Source organism: Notothenia rossii (assembly GCF_949606895.1).
Source record: "Notothenia rossii genome assembly, chromosome: 4".
In the NCBI taxonomy this organism is placed as follows: Eukaryota; Metazoa; Chordata; class Actinopteri; order Perciformes; family Nototheniidae; genus Notothenia; species Notothenia rossii.
The window spans coordinates 94,548,600-94,576,032 of NC_136902.1; the positions used below are offsets into that span (position 1 = coordinate 94,548,600).

Below are 27,433 nucleotides of genomic sequence, written 5' to 3' on the forward strand. Positions count from 1 at the left end.
TGAGTAAAAGTAGAAGTACTCAGATCTTGTACTTGAGTAAAAGTAGAAGTACTCAGATCTTGTACTTGAGTTAAAGTAGAAGTACTCAGATATTGTACTTGAGTAAAAGTAGAAGTACCGGAACTTGTACTTGAGTAAAAGTAGAAGTACTCAGATCTTGTACTTGAGTAAAAGTAGAAGTACTCAGATCTTGTACTTGAGTAAAAGTAGAAGTACTCAGATCTTGTACTTGAGTAAAAGTAGAAGTACTAAGATCTTGAGTAAAAGTAGAAGTACTCAGATCTTGTACTTGAGTAAAAGTACAAGTACTCAGACCTTGTACTTCAGTAAAAGTAGAAGTACTCAGATCTTGTACTTGAGTAACAGTAGAAGTAATAAGATCTTGAGTAAAAGTAGAAGTACTCAGATCTTGTACTTGAGTAAAAGTAGAAGTACTCAGATCTTGTACTTGAGTAAAAGTAGAAGTACTCAGATATTGTACTTGAGTAAAAGTAGAAGTACTCAGATCTTGTTCTTGAGTAAAAGTAGAAGTACTCAGGTCTTGTACTTGAGTAAAAGTAGAAGTACTCAGATCTTGTACTTGAGTTAAAGTAGAAGTACTAAGATCTTGAGTAAAAGTAGAAGTACTCAGATCTTGTACTTGAGTAAAAGTACAAGTACTCAGACCTTGTACTTCAGTAAAAGTAGAAGTACTCAGATCTTGTACTTGAGTAACAGTAGAAGTACTAAGATCTTGAGTAAAAGTAGAAGTACTCAGATCTTGTACTTCAGTAAAAGTACAAGTACTCAGACCTTGTACTTCAGTAAAAGTAGAAGTACTCAGATCTTGTACTTGAGTAACAGTAGAAGTACTAAGATCTTGAGTAAAAGTAGAAGTACTCAGATCTTGTACTTGAGTAAAAGTAGAAGTACTCAGATCTTGTACTTGAGTAAAAGTAGAAGTACTCAGATATTGTACTTGAGTAAAAGTAGAAGTACTCAGATCTTGTTCTTGAGTAAAAGTAGAAGTACTCAGGTCTTGTACTTGAGTAAAAGTAGAAGTACTCAGATCTTGTACTTGAGTAAAAGTAGAAGTACCAGAGTGTAGGAATACTCTGTTACAGTAAAAGTCCTGCATTCAAAATGTTCCTCAAGTGAAAGTAGAAAAGTATTCTCATCAAAATATAGTGAAAGACAGTAAAAGTAGTCATTGTGCAGATTGGTCCATTTCAGAATAATAGATATGATATGTTTTATAATGATTGATCATGAAAGTGTTCTCAAAGCTGGTAAAGGTGCAGCTAGTCTGAATGACTTTGTATACTGCAGGGTAGCTGGTGGATTTACTCCAGGTGGAACTAAAGTCTGATTTAAGAGTTAAAGTACATCATTTACCTCTGAATTTTAGTGGAGTAGAAGTACACCGTATAATAAAATGGAAATACTCAAGTAAAGTACGAGTACCTCAACATTGTACCCAAGTACAGTACTTAAATGTACTTAGTTATTTTCCACCGCTGGTCACTAACACAAAGGGACAAACAGAGGGTGGTGCGTTCAGGGACCTGAGATCTTCATCTTCTTCACCGTCTTGTTGGTGTTGTTGGTGACATGGACGTTGACGCTGATCGGTTCTCCGTGGTAATAAATCTGAGAGAGAAAGATTATTAGATCTATTATATAAGTATATAAATGATATATATTATTATTATTATTATTATTATTATTATTGTTGTTATTCATTTAAAATATTATTATAGATATGTGTTATTCTTGTGATTATGGTTTATGATATCTGTAATAATTAATATGAAATAATGTCTTATTTGCAATAATATTTTTCATAATCTGAATGATTGTGAAATCGATATTTCTGTTCTTGATCTGGTCGATAGTGGAGTGTGCGTGTTCTTATGTTCAAGTACTGCACTTGAGAACACATTTACTGGTAGTACTTTACTAGAGCATTTCCATGTTCTGCTTGAATAAACTCTCCCTGCATTACAGCTGTAGTTCCTGTCTAGATGAGTGTGTTATATGATATCACACACCTCTTTGTCCAGGGACGCCTCCAGGTGCAGCGGTTTGTCCGACATCAGGAACTGTCGGGTCGTCTCTGCGGTCGGCTGAGGGCCCGGCTTTTCCGGAGCAAACTGAACTTTCCTGATCACCAGACGCACAGAGTTCCTGCACAAACAACAACAACGTGAGCAACAACATAAGCAACAACATAAGCAACCACAACATCAACAGCAACATAAGCAACAACATAAGCAACCACAACATAAGCAACATAAGCAACAACATAAGCAACCACAACATAAGCAACATAAGCAACAACATAAGCAACCACAACATCAACAGCAACATAAGCAACAACATAAGCAACCACAACATAAGCAACATAAGCAACAACAACATAAGCAACCACAACATAAGCAACAACATAAACAACCACAACATAAGCAACCACAACATAAACAGCAACATAAGCAACAACAAAATAAGCAACAACATAAGCAACCACAACATCAACAGCAACATAAGCAACAACATAAGCAACCACAACATAAACAGCAACATAAGCAACAACAACATAAGCAACAACATAAGCAACCACAACATAAGCAACCACAACACAAACAGCAACATAAGCAACCACAATATAAACAGCAACATAAGCAACCACAACACAAACAGCAACATAAGCAACCACAACATCAACAACAACATAAGCAACCACAACATAAGCAACCACAACACAAACAGCAACATAAGCAACCACAACACAAACAACAACATAAGCAACCACAACATAGACAACAACATAAGCAACCACAACATCAACAACAACATAAGCAACCACAACATAAGCAACCACAACATAAACAACAACATCAGTAACTACAACGTGTTTTGTTTGTCGACCTGACTCATAATGTAAAGCGTCTTTGGGTCTAGAAAAGCGCTATATAAATCCCATTTATTATTATTATTATTATTACAACATAAAAAACAACACAAGAAACCACAATATAAACAGCAGCATAAACACCAGGGCCGTGTCTCGTTTCTGAGATTCCCCTCCTCGACTCCCCTCCTCGACTCCTATCCTCATGTCTTAGTCCTGCCCACAGGAGATGCGAGCGGAGGACTGAGGAGGGGAACCGAGGAGAGGGGAGGGGAGGGGAAGCAGCAGGCGGTTAGAGAAATGAGAGCTCCTCTCCTCTGAGCGGTCATTTTAAAGAGACGTCCATCGATGATGACAGGAGGCACAGCAGAGGCCTGCACTACGAAGCAGGATGTTCTCTTAGCGGCTAACTTCAGGGAAAACTCTGGGTTGCCGGTCCAACGACGCTGGTTCTCTTTTTAGCGGGCTAGATCTCCATGGTAACTGATGCTGAACGGCTAACCTGCCCCGGAGCAGGTTAGGTTGCAGGCTAAGAGCTCAACTCAGTGAAAGCACTGCCTGCTGACCAATCAGAGCTCAGTGTGCAGAGTTTAAAGAGATCAAGTCATATTACAGGAGAAAGGAAATACAGAAAAGCTGCCGTTGCAGGAAAAAAGGCCGGCAAAAATCACTGACTGTGTGAACGTGAACTTTAATAGAATATCACCTCCCATCTTCAGAGCAATCTGACTCTTATAACATTAGCGTTAAGAAAGCTTACTTAAATATCTGCCACAACATAAGTAACCGGATCAGAGTAACATTAAGTACAGTCCGCGGCATATCACACCATAATGTATCATATATCTCCTTATCTGAGTCAGCTGAGCCGTATCTGGCCGTGCAACACTCACAGTGTCACATACTGGATGCAGAAGGATTATTTGAAGCAACACATTAAGTTGAGGAAACACTCGAGTCAAATGTAATGAAAGTCAGATGGTGTGTTAGACGGGGCAGTGATATCATAAACCTGTTCATGTACGCATTCAAACACTTGTTCTGTTACCAGCTGTATTCACCTTGCAGGTGCAGCTATGTGGCTTGATCCTGGATACAGTGTTTAAGTCATGGATGTTTAAAGTTTAACTTCTTCATATGTGTACTGTTATAGTTGACTTTTCATTCAGGAAGTATGACGCTGCGCTGTCAGTACGCTTCTCCATGTTTGTGATTGGTCGAATGCTCCAGATACCACCCCTTTCATCTGAACGCACACCTAACTAGATAGGACACGGCTGGTTTGAGCGATCCACTTGATAACCAGCGTCGTAGGACCGTTTAGCGAGAGCGCGTATGTTTTGGATTAGGCCAACCGGCTAACTCAAACATATCCAGGTTAGGTTGAACCAGCTTCGTAGTAGGCTACAGGCCTCAGCACTCTGTCTGATGGACAGATGTGTTCATGACGACTTATATATTTACTTTTAATTCATTCACAGTGCGGTATAATGAGACAATAACAGGCTACAGATGCGGACACACACACACACACACACACACACCCCCCCACACACACACACACACACACACACACACACACACACACACACACACACATATATATATATATATACAGTATATATTTATATATATATATACAGTATATATTTATATAAATATATACAATTTCAGAATCAAACAAGTATGAGAGCACTCTCATAATAACGTAACACAATCAGAGACTGGATATATCCCCCCCCCGCCCCCCTCTCCCCTCTCTGGTCGCTACAATGAGGAAAATAAATTACGGGCCAAAAGTTTTAAATACAAGTATTAAAAGTAAGCAGAGGACACCAAACCAACTGAGACCTGTCTGTCCGCCGCATCTACGCACACACTGTACCACACACACACCTACACTGTACCACACACACACTGTACCACACACACCTACACACTGTACCAAACACACACACACACACACACACGCGCGCACGAAAACACACGCACGCACGCACGCACGCACGCACACACACACACACACACACACACTGTACCACACACACACCTAGAGCTCCTAAGGCATATAATCAGGCTACAGCCGTTGTGTATTTTATTATGTGAATCACTAAATGGTTTTAGAATCATCTGGACTCTTTGTTTGTAGAGATCTACTAAACTAAAGCAGAGACAGAGAGTAGGTCTGTTACACTGAGTGATATATATTATACACACTGCTCTGCTTTCTGCACGGACCTCTCAGCTGTTCTCTCTGGAAACATGGCGTCGTGATGAAAGCAGTTAATAAAATAATATCCAGGGGATGCATGCAGAGCTGTGATTGGCTGAGATCAGTCCGGCCGTGCGTCACGACTCTTTGAAACATCTCTGTTCCGGAAATGCATCCAGGAAGGAGCCGAGGAGGAACCATCAGTGTATCCTCGGTTAGAGCTCCTCCAGAGAGCCTCCTTTCTCCTCTCTCCTCTCTCCTCTCTCCTCGGTTATAGCTCCTCCAGAGAGCCTCCTCTCTCCTCTCTCCTCGGTTATAGCTCCTCCAGAGAGTCTCCTCTCTCCTCTCTCCTCTCTCCTCTCTCCTCGGTTATAGCTCCTCCAGAGAGCCTCCTCTCTCCTCTCTCCTCTCTCCTCTCTCCTCGGTTATAGCTCCTCCAGAGAGCCTCCTCTCTCCTCTCTCCTCTCTCCTCGGTTATAGCTCCTCCAGAGAGCCTCCTCTCTCCTCTCTCCTCTCTCCTCTCTCCTCGGTTATAGCTCCTCCAGAGAGCCTCCTCTCTCCTCTCTCCTCGGTTATAGCTCCTCCAGAGAGCCTCGTCTCTCGTCTCTCGTCTCTCCTCTCTCCTCTCTCCTCTCTCCTCTCTCCTCGGTTATAGCTCCTCCAGAGAGCCTCCTCCATCCTCTCTCCTCTCTCCTCGGTTATAGCTCCTCCAGAGAGCCTCCTCTCTCCTCTCTCCTCTCTCCTCTCTCCTCGGTTAGAGCTCCTCCAGAGAGCCTCCTCGACGCTCGATCCTCGGTCCTTGAAGTGCATTTAGAGAAATTAGATTTCCTTCAACATGGCGCGTTGAAATTCATTTCCGGGTCACTACCGGAGGACCGAGGAGTCGAGGAGTCGAGGAGGGGAAATCTTTGAAATGAGACACTGCCCAACATAAGCAACCACAACATAAATAATAACATGAGCAACCACAACATAAATAATAACATGAGCAACCACAACATTAATAATAACATAAGCAACCACAACATTAATAATAACATGAGCAACAACAACAACATCAACGTTAGCTTATTACTTCAGAAATCATAAAGTGGTGTTAATATGTGGAGATTATCCTGCTGAACTGAACGTGTGAGTCTCATTTGAGATTATGTTCTGTATTAATCCAGAACCCCACAGAGAATCCCATTGGGAGCCCTTCTGTCCAACAGAAACTCCTCATTATTACTGAACCACTCTGCATTCATGTCCGACCTGCTAATGCACGCCGGGTTTCACTTTCATCCATAATTCATCTCTTTAGTGCGCCTCACTTTTACCTCTTGTGGATCTTCTCCTCAACGTTCTCTGCACAGAAAGACTTGACCTCGAAGTCCACGCCGCAGGCCTGGAAACACAGCAGAGGACTTTTAGCGCTGACTTAATTTCAGGAGTCTGATTCAGTGCTGAAGCAGTGAACACATCATTACCAACTATTTCAGGTTATTTCGCAGGTTGTTTTCCACATGTTGCATTTTTGTTCTGGTGGTTTTTGCGTCTCGTTTTACCTTGCCCGTGTCCTCGGGGCCCGGCTGCAGGGTGACGGAGCATGGCAGGTTCAGAGGGATCTGCAGTCAGGGACAAATAATCATAACGTTATTTACACATTGTCACAAGGACCAATACAGGAAAACACTCCTGCCTACTGCAATAACTCTCTATAACAAATCTCCTCTGGAAGAGAACTCTCTGCTTAACTTTAACTGCCAGCAATACCATTTGGTAGAGCACATTTTGTGCCTTGATATCGGCACTATATTGTTATATATATATATATATTGTTGAAAAAAAAAGAAATCTGATTCAGCCAGCTCTACCCTTTGGTTGACATGTTATGCACAAAACAACCTCTAGATGTCACTGTGGTTTGAACAGAAAGCCCTTCAGCTAGCCTTCCACTGAGGAAGTTGGCAATGCTAAAAATCGCTGCTGAAGAAATCACTCTTTTTGGTAAACATTTGTAAGGTAACCATATCCCTTTTGATATATTTTAGTGTCAGAGCACTTACTGAACATAATTAGATAACTTGAAGCACAAAAAAAGTTTTAACAAGGGTGTTATTATTTTTTGAAAATATGTTAAACCAATCGGTCGAATTGGCTTTTTATGGTAAACTAACAATATGACTTATAAAATAAATGGCTAGATTCATGGTAATATTACTAAATCTAGTACTGCCTTATGAGTCTCAGAGTGAAAGAGTGATAATCTTTCATAAAGCAGCTTTCATGCATGGCATTCAGCCCAAAGTTGCACACAGATGAGCAAGTTAGGCCAACACAGGATATAGATATTTGCTGTTAGGCCAGTGGTTTTCCTGTTTGGCCAATTCAGCATATACAGTAAGATGAGCAAGTCTGTTTTGTATTATGAAAGACACTTTACATTACTTTTTCCATTTTTTTTTTTTACAATTATAATTTATTATCTTTTATGAATATATCTGATTGTACATATTGCTAATTTTCCATAAAATAAACAAATGTATTTGAGTTTGTGTTTTATTTGAGTTTGATGCATACAAATACTGTACTGTGTATGATGATTGTTGAAAATGCACTTTTACCATAAAAGGCCAGCTCGACCAGTTGGTAGAGGCTCATAAAAACAAAACTGTGTGGTCAGTCAAAACAAAAAAAATAGTTTGTGGTTATTTGTGGCCCATTTGATAAGAAAATGAAAACAAATAATTTTCCCATAGCTTTTTTTTTGGTCTGGCATTTAAAGGGTTAAAATCTCTCTGTACATTTTACATTTATATTCAATTTAATATTTGATATTCCATTCCTTACACACTTATATATAATACCCTGATTTATATTGTGTTACTGTAAATGTGTAATTCAACATGTATATTTTCAACTTTTTTTTTGTCTTTCTGCAACATTCGGTCATTTTGTGATTATTTTGCACCCATTTTTCTGAATTTTTAAACAACTACATTTATTTTTTGGTTATTCGACAACTCTTTTTAAAAGTTGAGCACCTAATGGTAATTTTGTAGTTGTTTGTCACCAAATGTTCACCTTTTTATTTGGTGGTGATTTTGCATAGTATTTACTATGGTTCCATTTGGTAATGTGAAAACCATTTTCTGTAGCTTTGCACTTAAAGGTAATTTTATACGATGTCCAACATTTAGAATTTTTTGTTTGTTTTGCATCTATTTTTACACATTTTATGTTTCCATGTGGTCATTTGAAGACTTGGTCATTTTGTGGTTGTTTTGCACCAAGTTTTCCAAAATATTACCTTTTTTTGTTCTTTCTAACCTAAAGCTGAGTTTTTATTCTGAGAGGCCTGACAGTATGGTTTCATACCTCGAAGGTGAACGGGTGTGCGTGTTCTCCCAGTTTTTTGATCAGGCGTTCTTGAAGACGAGTCAGACTCTTCTTCTCTTCGGGCACGGGAGGAAACGCCTGGATGTTCGCCACGAACAGGTCTTTCCGAAACGTCAACCCAAGGACGTCCAGGTCCTCCCGACCGTACCGGAACGCACAGGTCAGAGTCACGAACACTAACGGGAAGAAAAAACAACAAAAATCAGATACTAAATATTTCACGGTTTACTATAAAGAGCAGAGGCCCAAGGACGCTTCCCTGAGGAACACCACAACTTACTAAAGATGGACAAAAATAGGATTAAAAGTTCAGTAAACAAGATATTTAAATGTCTGCTGTTACTTACCCGCTTGGACTGTTGTATATTGTATATTGATATTATTTTATGTTGTTTTATTTATGTTTGGGGGTGGCAGTGGCTCAGTTTCTTAGTGGAAGCAATAACATATTTTTGACGTCAATATAATCCTTTTTAAATCAGTACTGTCTATCAAATTGTTGGTTTATTTAGTAGCCGTGTAATGAGCAGGATCATTAGCCTTACTTATGTAGCTTTGCTGTACTTAAGCAAAAGACACATTCACTGAGGTGGACAGTTAAGTCAGTTAAACATTAGTTCTGATGGACATGTTTCACCTTTCCTCTCCTTCAGGTACTCCGGGTCGATCAGGATGACGCCGTCTGCAGGAAGTAAAGTCGGAAAGTCAACAAGCAGCCTAAGGACGGACGAGTTTCAACGACATAAAATAATATAAATTAATTGAATAAACGCTTTCTAACTTATTTAAAGAATCTCACCGACGGGCTCCACCAGATCCACCTGGTCCACAAAGTCTCTCTTCCCCAGATAGACTGTGAGCTGAGAGAGGAACACAGCGACCAATCAGAATCAACCATGACAAAATCAACAGCAAATCAGAAAGCGTCAGGGCATCCAACAGCCAATCAGAATCCACCATCAGCACCTAAAAACTACTCAGAATTAACTGTCATGACATCTAAGAGCAAATCGTGTCAACATCAGAACATCTAAAAGCCAATCAGAAACTGTCAGAACTTCCAACAGCCAATCAGAAACTTTCAGGACATTCAACAGCCAATCACAATCAACCGTCCTTCATAGATATTTTAAAAACTGATTTCCACAGAGCCCTGCTGAAAAGCATCAAACCCTTTCTGCTCCATTGACTGCTTTCGTTTACTTGTTTTTCTTTTACTTTTACGTAGGTTACTGGGGTTTTTTGCAGCATTTTTTTGTTGTTCTTTTGCTTTTCTAGGACTTTGTGTTTAGATTTCTCTTCAGGGGGTGAGCAGGTGTAAAAAAACAAACGAGGACTCACCTTTCCATTGGGACTGGCCTTCTTAAACACTCTGAAACACAGACAGAGAAGCAGGTCAATTAAATCCTTTATCTGGCCCGCAGACATTTACAGCAGCAAAGAAACAGTGCAGATGAAATGTTAATTACAAACGAAACAAATAATTACACCACGGTAAAAAAAAGAAGAAGAAAGATATGTAGAATATACATATAGAAGTATTGTATAACTGAGTCCAGTGGAGCTGTTCGACCAATAGACTGCATATTTAGAGGTTTATTTTATTGCTTCATTATTCAAATGTTTATTTGTTTACCTTGTTCTGTAAACATAAATACTTTATGTGTATTGCTGTTGTTGTAATTATATTGTTCTGCGGCCTGTAAAGGTCATTGTATCGGATCAGTATGTAGTGTCTCTACTTTAAAGAGTCCTCTCCTGCTGATGTTCAGGTGTATATCAGTATGTAGTGTCTCTACTTTAAAGAGTCCTCTCCTGCTGATGTTCAGGTGTATATCAGTATGTAGTGTCTCTACTTTAAAGAGTCCTCTCCTGCTGATGTTCAGGTGTATGTCAGTATGTAGTGTCTCTACTTTAAAGAGTCCTCTCCTGCTGATGTTCAGGTGTATGTCAGTATGTAGTGTCTCTACTTTAAAGAGTCCTCTCCTGCTGATGTTCAGGTGTATATCAGTATGTAGTGTCTCTACTTTAAAGAGTCCTCTCCTGCTGATGTTCAGGTGTATATCAGTATGTAGTGTCTCTACTTTAAATAGTCCTCTCCTGCTGATGTTCAGGTGTATATCAGTATGTATTGTCTCTACTTTAAAGAGTCCTCTCCTGCTGATGTTCAGGTGTATATCAGTATGTAGTGTCTCTACTTTAAAGAGTCCTCTCCTGCTGGTGTTCAGGTGTATATCAGTATGTAGTGTCTCTACTTTAAAGAGTCCTCTCCTGCTGATGTTCAGGTGTATATCAGTATGTAGAGTCTCCACTTTAAAGAGTCCTCTCCTGCTGATGTTCAGGTGTATATCAGTATGTAGTGTCTCTACTTTAAAGAGTCCTCTCCTGCTGATGTTCAGGTGTATATCAGTATGTAGTGTCTCTACTTTAAAGAGTCCTCTCCTGCTGATGTTCAGGTGTATATCAGTATGTAGTGTCTCTACTTTAAAGAGTCCTCTCCTGCTGACGTTCAGGTGTATATCAGTATGTAGTGTCTCTACTTTAAAGAGTCCTCTCCTGCTGATGTTCAGGTGTATATCAGTATGTAGTGTCTCTACTTTAAAGAGTCCTCTCCTGCTGATGTTCAGGTGTATATCAGTATGTAGTGTCTCTACTTTAAAGAGTCCTCTCCTGCTGATGTTCAGGTGTATATCAGTATGTAGTGTCTCTACTTTAAAGAGTCCTCTCCTGCTGATGTTCAGGTGTATATCAGTATGTAGTGTCTCTACTTTAAAGAGTCCTCTCCTGCTGACGTTCAGGTGTATATCAGTATGTAGTGTCTCTACTTTAAAGAGTCCTCTCCTGCTGATGTTCAGGTGTATATCAGTATGTAGTGTCTCTACTTTAAAGAGTCCTCTCCTGCTGATGTTCAGGTGTCTTTTTTCACATTGTGTGCAAAGCCTTGTTAAAACATGCTTTGATCATGAAATCTTATCTTATCTTGAATGTGTAATATGTCTTCCTGCTTTGATCTGCTCTGTATCTTTGCTGCTGTGAATAAAGGAAATATCCTGAGTTCCCCCACAGTGCTGGACATTCATGTTCCTCAGCCGCTTCCTGTCTCTAATGCTGTCTGACAGCCCCCCCCCCCCCTGTGGTAATGCTGTCATAAATGAGCTTCTGCGGCTCCATTAGCTTTCAGCAGCATCAGGACGCCACTTTACCGGAAACCGCCGAGCCTCATGGGAGCTCAGCACGCCATTACCCGCTGCAATTAGTCCAATCAGAGTTTAACACAGACACAAAATAAATAAATATATCACGACGTGGATCAAACCCACACCAGCTGATGTTCAGTTATCAACACACTGCAGGGCAATCACTGACCCTCTTCATCACGCGTCTTTGTTATGATTAAATGTGCTAATGCTAACTGTTGGTGAGTTTAGGAGGAAGACACGACACAAACACATTATTATTTAGATAATATTTAAAACATATTTATTCTACTTTAACTTATTGTTTACACATTTGGACCCGTTTGTTGTTTTTCAAGTTTTTCTTTACAATTGTTATTATACATTTTTTTATTTATTTAATACATTTAAAAGTCAATACTCATAAATTGGGAACATTGAAATGTTCCTTGTTTAGTTTTTGTTGATTTTAATGCTTAAATTAATTATTTCTATCAGCTCGAGGAAACAGATGATGTTTTAAATCCTTTACAAGCATATAGATTATATTTAAGAAGCTATTATAACGTCGGGTTATTTAATATTTCACACATTTCTTCTCTTCATCCTTAAATCCTTGTGTAAATGTCAGTGCAGGTTAATAATAATATTCAGATAATGGAAACTGCATTTTAATGTGGAGTAACGTCTCCTAAGTGTTTGTTGTGAAGCTCGACATCGATCGGGAGGAAACTCTATCTGACGGGTCGATATTCTCCCGAGGATTCCCCTGAAACCTGAACACCTCATCAGCAGCAAACTATGTCGGAAAATCAGATGGAAAATCTTCCAAAGATTTACTAAAGAGGTGTGGATGATTTGAACAACTATATGAAATAAATACTGTAAAGAGAATTCAAATGATATTGTAACAAATATAAAAGAATATCCTAAACATGTAAGAAAATTGACAAATTATATTCAGTATGTAGTGTCTCTACTTTAAAGAGTCCTCTCCTGCTGATGGTCAGGTGTATATCAGTATGTAGTGTCTCTACTTTAAAGAGTCCTCTCCTGCTGATGTTCAGGTGTATATCAGTATGTAGAGTCTCTACTTTAAAGAGTCCTCTCCTGCTGATGTTCAGGTGTATATCAGTATGTAGTGTCTCTACTTTAAAGAGTCCTCTCCTGCTGATGTTCAGGTGTATATCAGTATGTAGAGTCTCTACTTTAAAGAGTCCTCTCCTGCTGATGGTCAGGTGTATATCAGTATGTAGAGTCTCTACTTTAAAGAGTCCTCTCCTGCTGATGGTCAGGTGTATATCAGTATGTAGTGTCTCTACTTTAAAGAGTCCTCTCCTGCTGATGTTCAGGTGTATATCAGCATGTAGGGTCTCTACTTTAAAGAGTCCTCTTCTGCTGATGTTCAGGTGTATATCAGTATGTAGTTTCTCTACTTTAAAGAGTCCTCTCCTGCTGATGTTCAGGTGTATATCAGTATGTAGTGTCTCTACTTTAAAGAGTCCTCTCCTGCTAATGTTCAGGTGTATATCAGTATGTAGTGTCTCTACTTTAAAGAGTCCTCTCCTGCTGATGTTCAGGTGTATATCAGTATGTAGTGTCTCTACTTTAAAGAGTCCTCTCCTGCTGATGGTCAGGTGTATATCAGTATGTAGTGTCTCTACTTTAAAGAGTCCTCTCCTGCTGATGTTCAGGTGTATATCAGTATGTAGAGTCTCTACTTTAAAGAGTCCTCTCCTGCTGATGTTCAGGTGTATATCAGTATGTAGTGTCTCTACTTTAAAGAGTCCTCTCCTGCTGATGTTCAGGTGTATATCAGTATGTAGAGTCTCTACTTTAAAGAGTCCTCTCCTGCTGATGGTCAGGTGTATATCAGTATGTAGAGTCTCTACTTTAAAGAGTCCTCTCCTGCTGATGGTCAGGTGTATATCAGTATGTAGTGTCTCTACTTTAAAGAGTCCTCTCCTGCTGATGTTCAGGTGTATATCAGCATGTAGGGTCTCTACTTTAAAGAGTCCTCTTCTGCTGATGTTCAGGTGTATATCAGTATGTAGTTTCTCTACTTTAAAGAGTCCTCTCCTGCTGATGTTCAGGTGTATATCAGTATGTAGTGTCTCTACTTTAAAGAGTCCTCTCCTGCTAATGTTCAGGTGTATATCAGTATGTAGTGTCTCTACTTTAAAGAGTCCTCTCCTGCTGATGTTCAGGTGTATATCAGTATGTAGTGTCTCTACTTTAAAGAGTCCTCTCCTGCTGATGTGCAGGTATATATCAGTATGTAGTGTCTCTACTTTAAAGAGTCCTCTCCTGCTGATGCTCAGGTGTATATCAGTATGTAGTGTCTCTACTTTAAAGAGTCCTCTCCTGCTGATGTTCAGGTGTATATCAGTATGTAGTGTCTCTACTTTAAAGAGTCCTCTCCTGCTGATGTTCAGGTGTATATCAGTATGTAGTGTCTCTACTTTAAAGAGTCCTCTCCTGCTGATGCTCAGGTGTATATCAGTATGTAGTGTCTCTACTTTAAAGAGTCCTCTCCTGCTGATGTTCAGGTGTATATCAGTATGTAGTGTCTGTACTTTAAAGAGTCCTCTCCTACTGAAAAGTTCAAATTAATATATTTGAACAATTAGTACAAAAAAAAAGTCAAAGATATGCGATAAATGTCGCTTGTTTTCTTCTGAAGAACATCCGAAATATCACTGAAAAATATATTTTTTAAATTACCTAATTTCTTAAAATTACTAATTTAATAAAAATCCTTTCGTCGTTTATTTAAGAGACCTTTAACTTAAAATGTGCATGGAAAATAAAATAAGTATATTACAGATAAAAGCTGGAGAGCTGTGCAGGTTAACGGTTGTAGTATTGAGTATACATGTTCCTGTTATTAGCTTGCAAAACCTTTTAGCTTTGTCAAGATGTAATTTATATGAAGCATTTAAAGAAATGACAAGAAGCAGAAACACCGACGCAGATCCATGACATCACATTTAGACCTTTTAACGTTTTTAGGATGAGGTTTGGTTTGAGCTGCTCTGCATGTCTCTCTGATGTGAACTCATTTATATTCTGCCAACACGAGCAGCCTGCAAACACACACACACACACACACACACACACACACACACACACACACACACGCCACACACACACACACACACACACACACACACACACACACACACACACACACACACACACACACACACACACACACACACACACACACACACACACACACACACACACACACACACACACACACACACACACACACACACACACACACACACACACACACACACACACACACACACACACACACACACACACACACACAGTGATGTTCAGTTTGACTCCAGTAACATGAGGATTAAAGCCAATTCACGCAGAGACTCAACATTCATTAAGTAGCCATTTTGCCATTTCTAATGTTGGCAAAAAATGTTCAAAATACATTTGTAACACAAAAAACATTAATATTTCTTCCAAAAATACATTTAAAAATTCAAAATAATAACTGAAATAAACTTTTAAGTACTCAAAAATATCCAAATAATTTATATGAAATAAAAAAAGTTTTAAGGAATGTCTGAAAAATGTCTAAACATATGTAAAAAAATAAAAAAATATGTAATGTACATTTTTTTCAAATATTTTTCAAGACATTTCAAAAATTAAACAAAATATGTAAGGAAATAAAGGGAAATGGTAAATGTCCAAAACATCTGAGAGTTTAAATGAAAATGAACAAATGAATAACTTAAAGGTCTCCTATTCTGCAAAATCCACTTCTCCATGTCTCTTCTTCATCAACATGTGTCCCCTCTTCTTCATGTCTCTTCTACATCAACATGTGTCCCCTCTTCTTCATGTCTCTTCTACATCAACATGTGTCCCCTCTTCTTCATGTCTCTTCTACATCAACATGTGTCCCCTCTTCTCCATGTCTCTTCTGCATCAACATGTGTCCCCTCTTCTCCATGTCTCTTCTACATCAACATGTGTCCCCTCTTCCTCATGTCTCTTCTACATCAACATGTGTCCTCTCTTCTCCATGTCTCTTCTACATCAACATGTGTCCCCTCTTCTTCATGTCTCTTCTACATCAACATGCGTCCCCTCTTCTCCATGTCTCTTCTACATCAACATGTGTCCCCTCTTCCTCATGTCTCTTCTACATCAACATGTGTCCTCTCTTCTCCATGTCTCTTCTACATCAACATGTGTCCCCTCTTCCTCATGTCTCTTCTACATCAACATGTGTCCTCTCTTCTCCATGTCTCTTCTACATCAACATGTGTCCCCTCTTCTTCATGTCTCTTCTACATCAACATGTGTCCCCTCTTCTTCATGTCTCTTCTACATCAACATGTGTCCCCTCTTCTTCATGTCTCTTCTACATCAACATGTGTCCCCTCTTCTTCATGTCTCCTCTACATCAACATGTGTCCCCTCTTCTCTATGTCTCTTCTACATCAACATGTGTCCCCTCTTCCTCATGTCTCTTCTACATCAACATGTGTCCTCTCTTCTCCATGTCTCTTCTACATCAACATGTGTCCCCTCTTCTCCATGTCTCTTCTACATCAACATGTGTCCCCTCTTCTCCATGTCTCTTCTACATCAACATGTGTCCCCTCTTCCTCATGTCTCTTCTACATCAACATGTGTCCTCTCTTCTCCATGTCTCTTCTACATCAACATCTGTCCCCTCTTCTTCATGTCTCTTCTACATCAACATGTGTCCCCTCTTCTTCATGTCTCTTCTACATCAACATGTGTCCCCTCTTCTTCATGTCTCTTCTACATCAACATGTGTCCCCTCTTCTTCATGTCTCTTCTACATCAACATGTGTCCCCTCTTCTTCATGTCTCCTCTACATAAACATGTGTCCCCTCTTCTTCATGTCTCTTCTACATCAACATGTGTCCCCTCTTCTCTATGTCTCTTCTACATCAACATGTGTCCCCTCTTCTACATCAACATGTGTCCCCTCTTCTTCATGTCTCTTCTACATCAACATGTGTCCCCTCTTCTTCATGTCTCTTCTACATCAACATGTGTCCCCTTTTCTTCATGTCTCTTCTACATCAACATGTGTCCCCTCTTCTCCATCAACATGTGTCCCCTCTTCTCCATGTCTCTTCTACATCAACATGTGTCCCCTCTTCTCCATGTCTCTTCTACACCAACATGTGTCCCCTCTTTTCCATGTCTCTTCTACATCAACATGTGTCCCCTCTTCTCCATGTCTCTTCTACATCAACATGTGTCCCCTCTTCTCCATGTCTCTTCTACATCAACATGTGTCCCCTCTTCTTCATGTCTCTTCTACATCATGTGTCCCCTTTTCTTCATGTCTCTTCTAAATCAACATCTGTCCCCTCTTCTCCATGACTGTTCTACATCAACATGTGTCCCCTCTTCTCCATGTCTCTTCTACATCAACATGTGTCCCCTCTTCTTCATGTCTCTTCTACATCAACATGTGTCCCCTCTTCTTCATGTCTCTTCTACATCAACATGTGTCCCCTCTTCTTCATGTCTCTTCTACATCAACATGTGTCCCCTCTTCTCCATGTCTCTTCTGCATCAACATGTGTCCCCTCTTCTTCATGTCTCTTCTACATCAACATGTGTCCCCTCTTCTTCATGTCTCTTCTACATCAACATGTGTCCCCTCTTCCTCATGTCTCTTCTACATCAACATGTGTCCCCTCTTCTTCATGTCTCTTCTACATCAACATATGTCCCCTCTTCTTCATGTCTCTTCTACATCAACATGTGTCCCCTCTTCTCCATGTCTCTTCTACATCAACATGTGTCCCCTCTTCTTCATGTCTCTTCTATATCAACATGTGTCCCCTCTTCTTCATGTCTCTTCTACATCAACATGTGTCCCCTCTTCTCCATGTCTCTTCTACATCAACATGTGTCCCCTCTTCTTCATGTCTCTTCTACATCAACATGTGTCCCCTTTTCTTCATGTCTCTTCTACATCAACATGTGTCCCCTCTTCTCCATCAACATGTGTCCCCTCTTCTCCATGTCTCTTCTACACCAACATGTGTCCCCTCTTTTCCATGTCTCTTCTACATCAACATGTGTCCCCTCTTCTCCATCAACATGTGTCCCCTCTTCTCCATGTCTCTTCTCCATCAACATGTGTCCCCTCTTCTACATCAGCATGTGTCCCCTCTTTTCCATGTCTCTTCTACATCAACATGTGTCCCCTCTTCTTCATGTCTCTTCTACATCATGTGTCCCCTTTTCTTCATGTCTCTTCTAAATCAACATGTGTCCCCTCTTCTCCATGTCTCTTCTACATCAAAATGTGTCCCCTCTTCCTCATGTCTCCTCTACATCAACATGTGTCCCCTCTTCTCCATGTCTCTTCTACATCAACATGTGTCCCCTCTTCTTCATGTCTCTTCTACATCAACATGTGTCCCCTCTTCTTCATGTCTCTTCTACATCAACATGTGTCCCCTCTTCTTCATGTCTCTTCTACATCAACATCTGTCCCCTCTTCTCCATGTCTCTTCTACATCAACATGTGTCCCCTCTTCCTCATGTCTCTTCTACATCAACATATGTCCCCTCTTCTTCATGTCTCTTCTACATCAACATGTGTCCCCTCTTCTTCATGTCTCTTCTACATCAACATGTGTCCCCTCTTCTTCATGTCTCTTCTACATCAACATGTGTCCCCTCTTCCTCATGTCTCTTCTACATCAACATGTGTCCCCTCTTCCTCATGTCTCCTCTACATCAACATGTGTCCCCTCTTCTCCATGTCTCTTCTACATCAACATGTGTCCCCTCTTCTTCATGTCTCTTCTACATCAACATGTGTCCCCTCTTCTTCATGTCTCTTCTACATCAACATGTGTCCCCTCTTCTTCATGTCTCTTCTACATCAACATCTGTCCCCTCTTCTCCATGTCTCTTCTACATCAACATGTGTCCCCTCTTCCTCATGTCTCTTCTACATCAACATATGTCCCCTCTTCTTCATGTCTCTTCTACATCAACATGTGTCCCCTCTTCTTCATGTCTCTTCTACATCAACATGTGTCCCCTCTTCTTCATGTCTCTTCTACATCAACATGTGTCCCCTCTTCCTCATGTCTCTTCTACATCAACATGTGTCCCCTCTTCCTCATGTCTCTTCTACATCAACATGTGTCCCCTCTTCTTCATGTCTCTTCTACATCAACATGTGTCCCCTCTTCTTCATGTCTCTTCTACATCAACATGTGTCCCCTTTTCTTCATGTCTCTTCTACATCAACATGTGTCCCCTCTTCTCCATCAACATGTGTCCCCTCTTCTCCATGTCTCTTCTACACCAACATGTGTCCCCTCTTTTCCATGTCTCTTCTACATCAACATGTGTCCCCTCTTCTCCATCAACATGTGTCCCCTCTTCTCCATGTCTCTTCTACATCAACATGTGTCCCCTCTTCTCCATCAACATGTGTCCCCTCTTCTACATCAGCATGTGTCCCCTCTTTTCCATGTCTCTTCTACATCAACATGTGTCCCCTCTTCTTCATGTCTCTTCTACATCATGTGTCCCCTTTTCTTCATGTCTCTTCTAAATCAACATGTGTCCCCTCTTCTCCATGTCTCTTCTACATCAAAATGTGTCCCCTCTTCCTCATGTCTCCTCTACATCAACATGTGTCCCCTCTTCTCCATGTCTCTTCTACATCAACATGTGTCCCCTCTTCTTCATGTCTCTTCTACATCAACATGTGTCCCCTCTTCTTCATGTCTCTTCTACATCAACATGTGTCCCCTCTTCTTCATGTCTCTTCTACATCAACATCTGTCCCCTCTTCTCCATGTCTCTTCTACATCAACATGTGTCCCCTCTTCCTCATGTCTCTTCTACATCAACATATGTCCCCTCTTCTTCATGTCTCTTCTACATCAACATGTGTCCCCTCTTCTTCATGTCTCTTCTACATCAACATGTGTCCCCTCTTCTTCATGTCTCTTCTACATCAACATGTGTCCCCTCTTCCTCATGTCTCTTCTACATCAACATGTGTCCCCTCTTCCTCATGTCTCCTCTACATCAACATGTGTCCCCTCTTCTCCATGTCTCTTCTACATCAACATGTGTCCCCTCTTCTTCATGTCTCTTCTACATCAACATGTGTCCCCTCTTCTTCATGTCTCTTCTACATCAACATGTGTCCCCTCTTCTTCATGTCTCTTCTACATCAACATCTGTCCCCTCTTCTCCATGTCTCTTCTACATCAACATGTGTCCCCTCTTCCTCATGTCTCTTCTACATCAACATATGTCCCCTCTTCTTCATGTCTCTTCTACATCAACATGTGTCCCCTCTTCTTCATGTCTCTTCTACATCAACATGTGTCCCCTCTTCTTCATGTCTCTTCTACATCAACATGTGTCCCCTCTTCCTCATGTCTCTTCTACATCAACATGTGTCCCCTCTTCCTCATGTCTCTTCTACATCAACATGTGTCCCCTCTTCTTCATGTCTCTTCTACATCAACATGTGTCCCCTCTTCTTCATGTCTCTTCTACATCAACATGTGTCCTCTCTTCTCCATGTCTCTCCTACATCAACATGTGTCCCCTCTTCTTCATGTCTCTTCTACATCAACATGTGTCCCCTCTTCTTCATGTCTCTTCTACATCAACATGTGTCCCCTCTGTGGAAAGAGACTCTGAAAGTTTCAGGAACAAAGATTCTCTCTCTTTTTGATCCATTTCTATAAAAACCTGTCTGAAAATGAGCGGATCAGATTTTGGACACTTTGTGATGTCATAACGATGTGTTGTCTTGTGTAACCATTAGCCAATCAGCAACCAAGGTAACCCCCCCCCCCCCCCCCCCTTATCACCTGAATCTCCTCCTAGAGCTCCATTAGGCGCTTTCACACCGCAGTATTTTTCCCACAAAGGTTCATCAGAACTTATTTCATGAGAACTCTTTAGTGAAATAAGTACAGATCACGTTCTCACCGGAATAAACTCGCCAGAACGCCGACACCTCCTCATCTCCACCGCCCCCATGTTTTCTTTTGTGTTGCCATAAGTTAGTCTCTCTACGTTTGTGCGCTGAGCTAATGCTAATATACTTAATGCAAGGATAATAAAATGGCGGCTTCACAAAACCTTTTGGGAGTTTTACGGGGCGTGGTTTGCAATCCGTCCAGCCAAACAGAAATAGGAACCTTTTTCTCCCACGAAAGTCCCTGCTCTCTAGCAGGAACGGAAAAGGGGGTGAAAAAAGGTTCTGATGAACTAATTTTAGTTCCGGCTCTTTTTGATGTGAACGTGACATTTCGGAACTATATCGGAACTAGAGGGGGAAAAGTACTGTGGTGTGAACACGCCTGTTGAGTTCTTTGTAACCAAATGTCTCTCAGAGGGGCGTGGGGAGGGGCTCCTTATTTTCATCTAAAGTAACAGACAGAGAATCAGCACTTTGGAAACAGGGCTGAAACAGAGGGGGTTATGGGTAATGCTGCAATGATCTGTTTGGTGTTTCAGCCAATCAGAGACAGGCTCTGGATATATCTGACACCTGTGATGTATTGACGAAAGAGAGGATGATAGGAGACCTTTAAACAAATAATAATTCAAATGTTATAAAAAAGTCAAATACATGTGAGAAATATCACAAAACACTAAATGACAGAAATGCTGTTATTTTATCCCACAGAGGAATTATCAGAAGAATAATCCTGTTTTCCTGTCAGCGTACATTTTCGAGATATTTCCACTTCAAATCTGCGTGAAAAATAAATGAAAAAAACCATAAAAACTAAAATATTTAAATAAATCTCACAGAAACATCTGATCCTCCTCCAGGTTTCTGACAACGACATTAAAAACATGAGATTAATGAACAACTGTTTCCTGTCGGCATCAAATTAACGGCTCAAATATCATCCATCAATATATTAATACAAATATTAATAATAGAAGACGTCACACACACACACACGCCTACACACACACACACGCCTACACACACACACACACACACACACACACACACACACACACACACACACACACACACACACACACACACACACACACACACACACACACACACACACACACACACACACACACACACACACACACACACACACACACCGTGTTTTAAGGTTCGTCTCCCCTATTGACTCACCTCGTTCCTTTATCTCCCATCCTGACGAGCCGACAGAGAGGGAGGCCGTCTCCGTGGAAACTGAGGGAGGATCTCTCCCTCCTCCCCCCCGACAGGAAGTCGTCAGACTCTCAGGAGGAGGTTTCCCTCCCCCTCCTCTCGCTCTAATTCACCCGCCTCTCTTTCCTCTCTCCTCTCTTTCTCTCCCTAATTTTTTCAACTTCCTCCCTCTTTTCTACATATTACCCCCGTTCCTTCCTCTATCCTAAAATCCCTCTTTTCACAATCCTGCCTTTTCTCAAAATGATGACTTCTTTCTCAAAATCTAAATGTACCGACTTGTGTTTCAAAAGTTTTTGTAAAATTTGGAGTTTTTGTCAAAACATTCTGACTTTAAAAAAAATTGTTTTAATGTTTCACTTTTTCAAAGAATATAGACAATATTTCTGACAATCCGGACTTAAAAAATTCTGACAATTCCTGTGCATCTAAAAAGGAGTAATTCAATGAGTTAAACTGTCATTGAGTTTATCTTTGAGGTACTTTCTATGTCCTGCTCCTGTTCACTTTTACTCTTAGTTTCTTCAGTGGCTCGGAGCAGCAGCTGTTGGCTCCATAACGACCCCGTGAATAAACTTGTTAAAGTGTGAAACCGCCCGGAGCTGCATCATCGCTGTCACGTCAAACCTTTAAATATTTATGACAAGATATTTAAATGTATTAATAAATAAAAATAGGTACGAATATGAGACAGGCTGAAGGTGGGAAAGCATTTTATTAGAAAGCATTTTATTATAAATTATTACAGAATGTAAACATTATAAATATATCAGACAGTCTTCACTCGGTATTAATATTTCATGACATAAGTTCAGAGACAAACTCCATCATTTATCCTCAAAATATCAGAAAAACAGTTTTTAAGGAAATCATGTTCAGTATTGCTAAAAAGGTAAATCTGGGCCGACAGCTAGCTAGCTATCTTACATTACATTACATGTCACTTGTTAGACGCTTTTATCCAAAGTGACTTACATAATAATTTGGGGTGAAGTGTCTTGAGGGACACAACGACATGTTGACTGCGGTGGGGTTTGAACCTGCTCCCCTGATTCCCAACACCAACACACTAGTCCACTACGCCACACACCTCCTACTGTATCTAACGTTAAATAGAGCTAAACGGAACTTTCAAGTCTCTAGATGAACAAATATTTATAAATATTATGTTTCTGTTTACCCCTCTGGCAGCGAGAGTTATTATAGAAACTGAACATTTGCTTTTTGTAAAACTAAATCTTCCTAAATAAAACTTATCTTCCAACCCAGTCTCATAAAAAAACGTGTAATAGCTACGTGGGTCCACCGGGCAACACGAAGTATATTCACAAATAACCGTCTCAAGACGTGACAGGGATACAATATTTTGTAAAAAAAAACACATGGAGCTCAAATAATCTTCGTAATATCTATCAAACTAAAGATCCTACACATCCACTGAATGTAGATTAAAAAAGTACAATATAAACTTCTCGCTAAATGTAATCAAAAAGCATTTTAACGCCAAACTCTCCGACAATTTAGGATTTTCCACCAAAAATAAATCGGGTGTCCGCCATGTTTTTTTTCTCAGTGGGAAAGTTTGCGATCACGTGACACGGACACTGGTCATTAGAAATGAATTGGACACAAATATTGAGAGGGTTATTTGTGAATATACTATGTTTTGCCCTTTTTTTGTGAGACTGGGCTCTATCTTTGAAGACGCTGCTTGCGCTAAGCCGGAAGAGCTAACAGTATCCGAACAGGAGTGAAAGATTGGGGGTGAATCCCAGCTGTTACCAGGGGCGGACTGGCCATCGGGCGGTACTGAAGTGGTTCGGTCGGACGGAGGGATGTGGGCCGGTCGGATAAGTCAATAGCACCCCCCACCCCCGTTGACAATTTACTAGCTGTATTTACTTGCGGTACCGAAGTGGGCCGGTCGAGAGTCCCGGGCTGATTCTTAGTCCCAGTCCGCCCCTGGCTGTTATTACTGTTGTTACAAAAGCATGAATGAACCTCTATCTGCTCACATCCCACAATATACAGCTTTATCTGTGTTGTTTTAGCCGGCAGTTTGTCTCTGAGCTCAGGCAGTTTGTCTCTGAGCTCTGGACAGTTTGTCTCTGAGCTCTGGACAGTTTGTCTCTGAGCTCTGGGCAGTTTGTCTCTGAGCTCAGGCAGTTTGTCTCTGAGCTCAGGCAGTTTGTCTCTGAGCTCAGGCAGTTTGTCTCTGAGCTCAGTACAGTTTGTCTCTGAGCTCAGGACAGTTTGTCTCTGAACTCCGGACAGTTTGTCTCTGAGCTCAGGCAGTTTATCTCTGAGCTCAGGACAGTTTGTCTCTGAGCTCAGGCAGTTTGTCTCTGAGCTCAGGCAGTTTGTCTCTGAGCTCAGGCAGTTTGTCTCTGAGCTCAGTACAGTTTGTCTCTGAGCTCAGGACAGTTTGTCTCTGAGCTCAGGCAGTTTGTCTCTGAGCTCAGGACAGAATCCGGATGTTTTAACAGCTTTTTCACTAATTCATAACAAATGAAAGTTCCCTTTTAAAATCCCTGAAGCTGAACATTAACGAGCAAACACAAACAAATATTCCCCGAATAAATAAAACGAAAAACAGAGCGTTCCTGTTAGCTTATCCACGCAGCTAGCAACAGATACTGTATATATGTTATAATGAACCCAAACAATATTCCCTCGAACAAATAAATACATAAAATGTTCTTTATATTTTCCCTGCTTTACATCTTTATATTCTTTATCTGAGATCCGTTTACACTTTTTGAACAGTATTTTCAATTTCTCAATAAAGCAATTCGGTCGCCAGCTGTTGTGTCATCCTCTTTGATAAACACTTTAAAATATATATTAATTATATTAATACTTTACGGCCTGTAGAGTCATTGAAACCGTGTTAGTAATTTACTTGAAGAACATAGTGACATCACTACGGAACACTCGTGCTCCTATTGGCTAGCGCTCCAACACATTGTAGATGATAGGCTAAGGGGGCGGGACATCACAATCGGTTGACCAATCACAGCAGAGCCGGCCAGCTAACCAATCAGAGCAGACTGGGCTCTGGTTTCAGACAGAGGGTGAAAAGAGGTGCTGCAGCAGAGGCAGTATGGGAAAAATAAAGAGCACTGAAATTATTTTATTTTAAATATTTTCTTTAGCTGTTTGTTTCTACGTCATTTAGCAGCGTCGGTATTTCATTTCAAAGCAGGTAAAACTCCTTTTAAAAAAACATGTTACCTCATTGTTGTTTGTATTAATGCTCCACAGTTATTTCACAAAATGCAACAAAAGCAGGAAGTTCCACATCCCTTCATCCAATCAACACACAGCTTAAAGGTCCCCTATTATACTGTTTCTCATCAATATATCACAGGTGTCAGATATATCCAGAGCCTGTCTCTGATTGGCTGAAACACCAAACAGATCATTGCAGCATTACCCATAATCCCCTCTGTTTCAGCCCTGTTTCCAAAGTGCTGATTCTCTGTCTGTTACTTTAATGAAAATAAGGAGCCCCTCCCCACGCCCCTCTGAGAGACATTTGGTTACAAAGAACTCAATGGAGCTCTAGGAGGAGATACAGGTGATAAGGGAGGGAGGGGGGGGGGTTACCTTGGTTGCTGATTGGCTAATGTTTACTCAAGACAACACATCGTTATGATATCATCAAGTGGCCAAAATCTGATCAGCTCATTTTCAGACAGGTTTTTATAGAAATGGATCAAAAAGAGAGAGAATCTTTGTTCCTGAAAATGTCAGAGTCTCTTTCCACAGAGGGGACACATGTTGATGTAGAAGAGACATGAAGAAGAGGGGACATATGTTGATGTAGAAGAGACATGATGAAGAGGGGACACATGTTGATGTAGAAGAGACATGAGGAGGAGGGGACACATGTTGATGTAAAAGAGACATGTGTCCCCTCTGTGTAAAGAGAGAGTCTCTTTCCACAGAGGGGACACATGTTGATGTACAGGAGACATGAATAAGAGGGGACACATGTTGATGTAGAACAGACATGAATTAGTGGATTTTGCATAATAGGAGACCTTTAAAAAAAAAAAAGACAGATTATTTTCCTCGTTAAGGTGCGTTGTTTTGCGATGACCTTTTTTATCAGACGTCCCTCCAGAGGACAGCCCGACGACTTAGGTCCACGCTGACGACGTATTCGCCCGACGGAGACCAGGAGACAGCACTGATGGACGAACTTCAAAGTAAAGATGGGTTATTAAAGTTTTCTGAACTCTGTACGGTTAAATAAAGAAAAATGTTGTAAATCTTCCAATATCTCCTGGAGTTCCTCAGGGAAGCGTCTTGGGGCCCCTGACTATTTTTATTTAACCGTTTAAGGACAAAATGGAACTTTTATAAAATCATCAGAACGTGTTAGATGTTTTCTTGTTACCTGTGTTTGTCGGGGAGGCGGGTCTCCAGGTTGCCGGTGGAAACGTTCCAGATGTAAATTGCACCGTCAGCTGATCCAGCGGCGAGGAAGCAGCCGTCTGGACTGAAGACAGGAAGAGACGTTAAGTCACCTTTAATCACGATAGGTATTTTTATTCCAATGAAACGCCCCAAAGGTGATGTTAGCTAGCGACTTTCTAAGTGCACAGAGCTACTTTAGCTAACGTTGTGTGGCAAATTCAATCGTGAGGAAGCCCGGCGCTGCTATATGTGGTCTATACTGAAACTAAATGTATCAGCCTGTTGTTGTTAGCGTATGCATTAGCTTTGTAGCTCGCATTCTACAATTTGTCAAAGTTCTAGTCGCACACAGCTGGGAGACCAGGGGACACTAAAGAGTGACTCTTTAGTGTCCCCTGGTCTCCAACTGTGTGCGTCACTCTTTAGTGTCCCCTGGTCTCCCAGCTGTGTGCGTCATTCTTTAGTGTCCCCTGGTCTCCAGCTGTGTGCATCACTCTTTAGTGTCCCCTGGTCTCCCAGCTGTGTGCGTCACTCTTTAGTGTCCCCTGGTCTCCCAGCTGTGTGCATCATTCTTTAGTGTCCCCTGGTCTCCCAGCTGTGTGCGTCACTCTTTAGTGTCCCCTGGTCTCCCAGCTGTGTGCGTCACTCTTTAGTGTCCCCTGGTCTCCAGCTGTGTGCATCACTCTTTAGTGTCCCCTGGTCTCCGTTGTGTTTTGATCTTCTTCAGCGTTTGGTTTCTGCAGCTTTTAGTAAACGCTGCCATGTCTCCTCAAGTTGCTGAATGTTCTCTAAACGCTGCATGTGTTGTTGCTGGAGATGTTTCTTCATGTAGAACATTTGGGTTTTTATATCTGCATCCTTTCTGAAGCTGCAGAGAGTTTCTACTAATGCAAATGTTCTGGGTCATTGTAGCGTGTTTGCACCTGTTGGCCACCGTACTTATGGCATAACAAGATACATATCAGGTCATTTTGAAACGTTAAAATGGGTTATAGACAATCACATTTTTAAAAGACACGCATTTGATTTTTTCCAGGAAATGTGCAGGGAGGTTTGTGTCCTGAGAGATTCATTCTTCATCTCCTGGATCCAACCGAGTTTACCAGCTGGGAACCCTCAA

General features: G+C 40.8%; 2 protein-coding genes across 5 annotated transcripts in view; both read right to left on the reverse strand.

The window, feature by feature from the left end:
• Positions 1-21,964, reverse strand: part of arrb1 (arrestin, beta 1) — a 31,977-nt gene extending 10,013 nt beyond the window's left edge. Inside the window, exons 1-10 of one of the 3 annotated variants that reach the window (XM_079678582.1) lie at positions 21,850-21,890; positions 21,499-21,525; positions 9,825-9,855; positions 9,283-9,343; positions 9,121-9,165; positions 8,463-8,659; positions 6,650-6,709; positions 6,422-6,489; positions 2,031-2,166; positions 1,545-1,629 (exon numbers count right to left, since the gene is read on the reverse strand). In XM_079678582.1, the coding sequence (XP_079534708.1) occupies positions 1,545-1,629; positions 2,031-2,166; positions 6,422-6,489; positions 6,650-6,709; positions 8,463-8,659; positions 9,121-9,165; positions 9,283-9,343; positions 9,825-9,855; positions 21,499-21,525; positions 21,850-21,869 (730 nt within the window). In that variant the 5' untranslated portion in view covers positions 21,870-21,890. Of the gene's footprint in view, positions 1-1,544; positions 1,630-2,030; positions 2,167-6,421; positions 6,490-6,649; positions 6,710-8,462; positions 8,660-9,120; positions 9,166-9,282; positions 9,344-9,824; positions 10,745-21,498; positions 21,526-21,849 lie in introns of those variants that run through there. The other 2 variants (XM_079678583.1, XM_079678581.1) reach the window with 2 other exon arrangements.
• atg16l2 (ATG16 autophagy related 16-like 2) overlaps positions 14,407-27,433 on the reverse strand; it is a 29,213-nt gene continuing 16,186 nt past the window's right edge. The window contains exons 17-19 of one of the 2 annotated variants that reach the window (XM_079678568.1): positions 26,294-26,395; positions 25,994-26,095; positions 14,407-14,745 (exon numbers count right to left, since the gene is read on the reverse strand). In XM_079678568.1, the coding sequence (XP_079534694.1) occupies positions 26,002-26,095; positions 26,294-26,395 (196 nt within the window). In that variant the 3' untranslated portion in view covers positions 14,407-14,745; positions 25,994-26,001. Of the gene's footprint in view, positions 14,746-25,957; positions 26,096-26,293; positions 26,396-27,433 lie in introns of those variants that run through there. The other variant, XM_079678567.1, reaches the window with a different exon arrangement.